This window comes from Hoplias malabaricus, chromosome X2 (assembly GCF_029633855.1).
Source record: "Hoplias malabaricus isolate fHopMal1 chromosome X2, fHopMal1.hap1, whole genome shotgun sequence".
Lineage (NCBI taxonomy): Eukaryota > Metazoa > Chordata > Actinopteri > Characiformes > Erythrinidae > Hoplias > Hoplias malabaricus.
The window spans coordinates 17,911,399-17,919,696 of NC_089819.1; the positions used below are offsets into that span (position 1 = coordinate 17,911,399).

Consider the following 8,298-nt stretch of genomic DNA (forward strand, 5'->3'; position numbering starts at 1 on the left):
TTTCCAGGGAATGAAGCGCTGCTCTGTTTTATTTGTGTTCTGATGACGTATCAGAGTCTTGAAGGTTCAGCCAAGAACCAAGGTTGGGACTTGCTCCAGCTCTCTCCTCCTGATCTTCCTCTCAGAAACACTCACTGCTGTCTTTGTTTTTATTTACCACTGACTACTTTCTTTCTGTTTGTATTTACCCCTCAGTGCTCTGTTTATCCCTCACAGTGTTAGTTACAGTACAGATGTCAGTACTGTGCATTGTTTGTGAGTGAAGTCTGGAATGAACTGAAGGCGAGTATCTCTTTCTGTTGTTCTTTATTTCAGAGCTTTGTTCAGAGTTAGAGTTGCTCGGACAGATCCGTTGAGCTGAAATGATTCTTCACTTCACCTGTTTACCTGGAGCACTCTGGAGGTAAGGCTTTACTGGTCTTCATTCATTCAAATCTAATCAAAAGAAATTTATTTGTGTAGCGCTTTTTACAACTGATATTGTCACAAAGCAGCTTCACAGAATTCCAGTAAAGACAGTTTTAATGTGAAATATAAAAATGTAAACAACATCAAAGATGTAAAAATCCCCAGGTGAGCAAGCCAAGGGCAACAGTGGCAAGGAAAAACTCCCTCAGCTAAGGAAGAAACCTTGGGAGGAACCAATGCTCACAAGGGGTGACCTATCCTCCTCTGGTCAATCTACTGGTAACAATAATTAGAAGTCTGTGAGAACTTCAGTGTAGGGGCAGCTCCAAGGCACTTGGTGGTTGCTGGAGCATGGGCAGCTGGTCTGAAGCGTGGAGGAGGAGCTCGACAGTCATCCATCAGCATCCAGCTGGACAGGCAGGGTGGTCGTTTGTTTGGAAAAAGGTAAAGGGATGGAATTAGTTTGGTGTTTGTAAAGCAGAAAATATTAACATTTCCAGAGTGTGGCTAATGACTCTGGCAGGTCTGACTATGACAGCTTTAACTAAAAGGAGAGAACCAGAAGGAGACACAGACGCGGGAGCATCCTGAAACACTGGCATCCCCCCGCTCCACCATCAACAAAACTGAGTGATCTTGTGAAGCGGATGGACGACACTCAGTTTACTATAAATCCTTGTGTCCATGGACCCCCCGGATCTGCCACCTTTATCGATGTGGATCATTAACTACCAAAAGATAAACTAAACCAATGAGTTTTTAGCCTCAATTTAAAGATTGCGACTATGTCTGCATCCCGAAAATTTTCTGGTAGATCATTCCAGAGTTGGGGGCTTTATAAGAAAAAGCTCTTTCCCTGGTGGTCTGCAAATGTTACATAATAAAAATGCATCCTTTTTTGTGACTGGATTTGCAATAATGGTGGAGAGAACCTCAAAAGAAGTGAAGGTGTCACACTTTAAGACTGATGTCTAAAGTATTTTGGTAAATTACACATACTCCACCTCCTTTGTCTGATAATTTTTGGCTATGTACATAATTATAATCTAAGGGGTGGCTAAATTTAGTGCTGAATATTCATTTGGTCGAACCCATGTTTCCGTAATACAGAAAACATCAAATTTATGATCACTTACGATATAATTTACCATGATTGCTTTTGAATTTACTGATCTTATGTTGAGTAACCCAAATTTTAGTTCTGAGGTGTTGCTGCTATCATGTGTATGACTTAATATTGATTAGGTTGTTGAAACAGGCTGATTTAGTTTTTCTAATTTTACATTTAATTCGGGGGAAAGACACAATCTCAATACAGTTGAACCTAGGTGACGCCTCAAGGCAGTTCACAGATGATCGGTTTAGCCTGTCTGTCTGTGGCTTGGTTCCGGCTTTGGACTGTCAGCAGCTGTTTACGCTACACTGTGGACTAACTAAAAGACTGTGTGCTATGCTGCAAGAAAGGAAGGCAGCACCATCCCTACCTATAAGATCAGGCTTGCCCTCAAATGTAACCAACTGTCTATAAAGCCCACTTGATTTTCGGAACACCACTTGGACATCCAGCAGTTTAACGCTGAAGGTCTGCTGTAGGCTTCAGTGCCGCGCTGCATTGGGATGGGACCAGAGCAGATTACTGCATCGCACATCCTCTGGTAAAGGGGGTTAAGCTAAACATGCCATACTCTGAGCGGGCAAAACAGCCAGCAGTAGCCATGGTATTGCAGGTACTTACCGCTTTTGGTTGATTTAGGAATTTACACCAGAAACGTTACTCCAGGAGCAGGTGGCAATTTTAGTGCCTCTGTAATAAATAATCCTGCGGAGACAATCTAAAAAACAGATCTATGGATGGTTAAGTGGTAAATACAGAAATAACATTAGAAACAACAGGAAACCCAGGGTGAACAAAACTCCTTCTTCTAAATGGGTACAGGAAGAGCCAAACGGGTTGCCAGATTAGTCTTATTCACCTTCCATAACCACTTCATCCTGATCAGGGTGGCGGTGGGTCCAGAGCCAGGCCAGAATCACTGGGCTAAGGCTTCTATGGACAGTGTCACAGTCATCCGCAGAGCAGTATCTCATCACCACCAGCCACTGGTGAAGAAATAACATTACAGATATGTACCAACACATAACTCAGCAGACTTACTATCTGAGGACATCCTCCGGGTTGTGTCTTTAGGTGCGTTTCAGCTCACTCTACTATGTAAAATCAGTCCAGTATTAACTCTTGTATGGCCGCCCACTCGGTCTGTGTCTTTCTCCTCCTTGCTACCTCTGCCGCAATGTCTGTCATTCATTCATTATCTGTAACCACTTATACAATTCAAGGTCGTGGTGGGTCCAGAGCCTACCTGGAATCATTGGGTGCAAGGCGGGAATACACCCAGGAGGGGGCGCCAGTCCTTCACAGGGCAACACAGACATACACACACACTCACCCCTACGGACACTTGAGTCGCCAATCCACCTACCAACGTGTGTTTTTGGACTGTGAGAGGAAACCGGAGCACCCGGAGGAAACCCACACGAACATGGGGAGAACACACCAACTCCTCACAGACAGTCAGCCGGAGCGGGAATCAAGCCAACAACCTCCAGGCCCCTGGAGCTGTGTGACTGCGACACTACCTGCTGCGCCACCGTGCCGCCCCTGGGAAAACCCAGCTAGATTATTTTTGTATCTATGTAAACACCTGTGAGTCGCAAGAGCCCTCTGCCCCGTGATTCTTAAGTTGCTTAGTGCAGGGACCAGCAGAGGACCAGGTGTAGCAGCCACAGAGGCTCTATTCTCCCTGTTCCAGCTCGGTGGAACCTCACAATCATTTAGAAGCTGAAATGTTATGGTACAAATACTACATAGTGTTCCTTTAATGTGCTTTCACTTTTTAAATGTCTGGTTTTGACAGACCACCTTAAAATTCCTTCATGTTCCTGCATTGTGTATAAAGTCAAAAAACACACTTACCCTTCTAGCTTTGAATCTGAAGAGACAGGAGGGCCCCCTCCTCCTCATTCCTGTCCCCCTTGTCCCAGTGGGAGCTGGCCTTCCTCTTCTACCAACGGCTCACGATCCCAGGAGTGAGAAATTTACCTGGGAAGCCTGTTCTGTCTCACCACCAGAAACTGATAAAGAAATAATATCATAAATATTTTAAAAACAGATTACTACCCAACAACTCAGAGCTGTGTTTAATATCAGAGGCGCTGCTGGGTTTATTTAAAAAGGCACAAATCAAAATTTCAGTTTAGTCAGATAACTTAAGCCTAAATGGAACTGGCTGAACTGAGGAATCCCGCTTTGTGTAAGGGATTCCCCCACTTTTGAAATGAGGTCAAACTCTATTGAAGTTCATTGACTTCGTGTTTCTATTCAGGTTTATTTTGAAAGCTCGTTTATTCTTTACGTGGTGCAAATGAACCCTTCAATACTTGTGTCATCTACCTATAATGTTATTCACTACAGGAAAGATGTTTCGGTTCAACTATGGGCTGCATTCTACACTGCCCCCTCATGGTTCCCAGTGGTAAGCTTCAGAGATAATACCTGTTTTTAATGCTGAGCACAAATGGGACTGTCTGTAAATGCACTGTCTGTAAAATCAAAACTCCTTCTTACTCTATCTCTGACTCTGAAGAGTCTGAAGAAACAGGAGGGTCCCCTCCTTCTCCTTCCTGTCCCTCTTGTCCCAGTGGGAGCTGGCCTTCTGCTTCAACCACCGGCTCACGATCCCAGGAGTGAGGAATCTCCATAGGAAGCCTGAACCCTTCTGGACATCCCCAGTACAGCTGAGAGGAGGGCGGGACATTGAAAACTGCCCTCAAGATGGAGTCCAAGATCAGGTAGTAGAAATCACGGTTACGCTGCTCTGCAATTCTCTGCAGATTCTCCAGAGTGCCGACCATGCGGAGCAGCTGAGAGTACACCTCCGCAACGGTGGCAGTCTGGCGTCTGTATATTGGATGAGACAGCTCCACGCTCATCAGGAACTCCAGGAGCCCCATCACGGCCTCCTCTGTGAATGGCCCCTGGATCATGTCCACAATATGGAGCGGGAGCGTCCTTGGGTTTCCGGCTTCCTCTAAATGAGATCTAACATGGAGGTACTCCTGGACAGGACCACGCCCCATATTGGAAAGGGACGCAGATCTTGGGGAAATGGTGGAGCCCCTGTCCTGCAGATTTGAAGGGAGAAGGCCAAGAGACACGTTGGTTCTGAGGGAGGGGAGTACGTCGTCCCTGACGGTGCTGGGAGCTACTCTTCTGCGGAATATGCGAGCAGCTCTGCCGATTAATTTTCTCATCCTCTTCCTGGCAGATATGCACAGCTTCCTGAGGTGGGGACAACAGCTGGATTCATCCACCACCTCCACACTTTCCACGGATGTGTCCTCCTGATTTTCTGTGTCTGACACATCCACACTGTCCTCCGCAGCATCCACAGCCCTCCGCTCAGGTCGAGTAAACTCGTACCAGGCGTCACATGGTCCAGAGCTTGTCTCCGTCCCCTCAGCGTCCGTCCCCTCCTTCTCAGTAGCTCCGGAGGGAGACGCACCCTCTTCATCCTGCTCCTTTTTCGCAGGGAGTCCTGGGCCAACTGGACCGTCAGCAGGGGTCAGTCTCCGGTCATAACCCAGCAGGTTTATGACTGTGATGACCTCCTTCGTAATTTCCAGAGCGAGTCCTTCTGTAAACTCCCTCTGGACATCCACAGGTTTGGATTCAGCCAGATTACCCTGAAGATGGCAGTTCAAGGTGGACAGTACTCTGGGCTGAATCCTCTGCTGCAGGAATTCTGCACCCCTACAAACGCACAGTAATGTTCATTTGGTCAAGAAGTAAAGTCTTACCTACAATAACACACCTACATTCTCAGATAAACTGTGGCTGTGATGGCATCCCATCGTTAATTCATATTTTAACATAGGTCTATTTTACTTCAGGTACATTTTCACTCTTCTGTTTGCATACTTTTATTGTGCCTTATGCTGTGCAATGACAGTAAAGTTAAATCAATCTATCTGTCTGTCTGTGGGACATAATTCACTACTTCCAATTATGAGTCATAATTGTACCATATTCAGTATTAAGTGTGGATTTTAAAAATTGTGTTCATCTCTACGATGCTGTTACACCCGTTTAAAGAGCAAATACATTTTAGCAATAACTTAGTTAAGAATATTCACATGTTAGATTTGGAATATCATATGTTTAAATAAATAAAACCTAAATAATGTAAAGCCACAAATCCCCATAACCACTCCATACTGTCACCTGCATAACTTTCCATTCCACCTTAAATGGAGCAGAGTAAAATTTGGTCCCAGTAGAAATGATCCATTCCACCTTAAAATGCTATACTCTTGGTCACGTGCAGAATTTTCCATTCCACTGATTCCATATATGATTCAATAGAGCACTGATTCCAATGTGACCTCTGTAGAGTTATTAAACAGTGCAGCATTTAAGGTGGAATAGGAAGTTCTTACAGGGAACTGATGCAGCTGAGGTCAAATATGAAGATTTGCTCTGAATATCCCTTCATTTAAAAACACACAAACTCTACATCCTTAATCTGTGGTCATTAATCACCTATTTGTCTAAAATAACCACAGAGTTTAAATCCATTATCTGCATTCAATACACTACTAATAACAAAACAAATTCGTCTAAAACACACAAAAAATATGAATTAAACAGTTACATCTAAGCGCTCTTCGCTTGCGTCTTCCTTGGCTATAGTGCAGTGTTTTTGTTTTACCTGGCAACCTGGGGGTTTGTGTACTGTACTGTGATTGGGCAGAGGGCGGGAACTCAGACCAAACACCGATCGAGTGCCGCTCTGGGCCTTAGACGGTTTCTTTAATCTCCGATGATACATACTGGCCATTTTATTAATTTAGTACAGCAAATGTTACAGATTGCTCCTTTAATGTACATTTAATGTACAGAGACTTTATTCAGATTACTCTGGCGCATTTGTGTATATATGAATCCGCTAACATCATTCCTAACAGGATTTAATTTTATTTCAGTAGAAAAACACCTGGAAATATATCTGTTTTCATTTAAAAACCCTTACCTTTCTTCTTCTACATAAGCGCTGGGAATGATCTTATTGTTTAAAGCCATGATTATGCTGTAGATTTTACTGTAGAAAGATAAAGACAAATGTACAATTGTAAAAACTGTAATACATCGAAACACATTTAGTTAAAGTAGATAAAGAAGAAGTGAACAAATCGGAGAGGGAGAGAAGCTGGACACTCACTTGTACTGCAACACGTTCATGTTTTGAATGTCATTATGAGGTAAAAGGCCCTCTTTTGTACGTTCCGTAGGCGGGGCCTGTGACATCACACACAACGTTCAGGAATATTCAGGAATTTACATGTTTAAAAAAAGAAAAAAAAAAAAATATATATATATATATATATATATTTTTTTTTTTAATTTATATTTATATATTTATAAATATATATATATATATATAGTTTTTAAAGAAATATTTATGTATTTATCTAGGGGCTGTGAACATACACCCAGGGCGGGGAGCAGTTCAGGGGCACTTCAGCTGTTCACTCCCACTGCACCCAGTTTTCCTGTCGGTTGTGGGAATCAATCCAACGACCTTTTAGTCTTAAGCCCTCTTCCCTAAACGGTAGGCCACGGCTCACCACATAAGTAAATATAAACATATATAATTAACTGAAGTGCTTGTCAACACTAGGATTTCAGCAATAAAAGTTAGTAGTTTCACACTGTAATATGCCATGAAAAATGATGGTTATTGTCCCATTAATTTTTGTTTATTAAACGTATTGAAAATAATGCAACCCAACGGAAAATCTCACATTTTGCTTTCCTCCTGGATTGACTAGAAGATATGGCATCTAGTGCTAGACACAGCAGAGAACATGGCAAGGAAAAGCCTGATATCTCCAATCTCTATCCATGAAAATGCTGAAATCAGTAGTGGTATTTATTATGGTGGATATTCCAAAAATAAACAGCTTTTTGTGAGTTTTCAACGGATTGAACCTTAGTCGTGACATATATGAGTAACACTTCTGCTCGCTAAACGTGTTATACTAAAATACTCATGAAGCCAGGTTAGGGTGTTAAGTAATGCAAAATGCAAATACACATGGCATAACAGTGGGAGGGAAATTGACACAAAATTTTACTTGTGTGTTCTTCATTTCCGGTTGATTCATATGGATTGACATGTGTGTTAATCTGAAGAAGAATCACCTTTATTGATCCCCTTAGGGCAGTGGTTGTGAAACTGTGTTGCGTACCACTAGTGGTACGTGAAGCAGCAAATGGTGGTATGCCAGGTGCCCATTGTGTTGGATTGTCAATGCAACCCTCTTCTCCCACTCTTCACACACTGATTGCAACACCGCAGGAGAAATGCTAGCAGTCTTCCAGTATCCATAGTTTCAGGTGCTGCACATCTCGTATCTTCACAGCATAGACAATTGCCTTCAGATGACCCCAAAGATAAAAGTCTAAGGGGGTCACATCGGGAGACCTTGGGGGCCATTCAACTGGCCCACGATGACCAATCCACTTTCCAGGAAACTGTCCATCTAGGAATGATCGGACCTGACACCCATAATGTGGTGGTGTACCATCTTGCTGGAAAAACTCAGGGAACGTGCCAGCTTCAGTGCATAAAGAGGAAAACACATCATCATGTAGCAATTTCGTATATTCAGTGGCCTTGAAGTTTCCATTGATGAAGAATGGCCCCATTATCTTTGTACCCCATATACCACACCATACCATCAAGATGTGCAGCACCTGAAACTACGGATACTGGAAGCCTGTGCTACCATTTCTCCTGCGGTGTTGCTATCAGTGTGTGAAGAGTGGGA

The 8,298-nt window shown here is 43.2% G+C and overlaps 1 protein-coding gene across 1 annotated transcript; it reads right to left on the reverse strand.

Annotated features, from left to right (window-relative positions):
• Nucleotides 1-513: 513 nt before the first annotated feature.
• On the reverse strand, nt 514-8,176 carry LOC136677352 (uncharacterized). Its single transcript, XM_066654880.1, has 9 exons — nt 8,027-8,176; nt 6,687-6,763; nt 6,498-6,566; nt 4,034-5,218; nt 3,383-3,540; nt 2,382-2,508; nt 2,144-2,240; nt 1,893-2,015; nt 514-817 (listed from the first exon to the last, which is right to left on the reverse strand). The coding sequence occupies exons 1-5, from the start codon at nt 8,174-8,176 to the stop codon at nt 3,528-3,530; spliced, it is 1,494 nt and encodes a 497-aa protein (XP_066510977.1). The 3' UTR covers nt 514-817; nt 1,893-2,015; nt 2,144-2,240; nt 2,382-2,508; nt 3,383-3,527.
• Nucleotides 8,177-8,298: the final 122 nt, after the last annotated feature.

Bases quoted from the DNA above. Each gene is read 5' to 3' on its own strand.
- LOC136677352 (XM_066654880.1), bottom strand. From the start codon at position 8,176: ATGGGGCCATTCTTCATCAATGGAAACTTCAAGGCCACTGAATATACG. The intron at 6,567-6,686 runs GTGAGTGTCCAG...ATCTTTCTACAG, and splicing joins ATGAACGTGTTGCAGTACAA to TAAAATCTACAGCATAATCA. The intron at 5,219-6,497 runs GTAAGGGTTTTT...GTGCGTTTGTAG, and splicing joins GCTTATGTAGAAGAAGAAAG to GGGTGCAGAATTCCTGCAGC.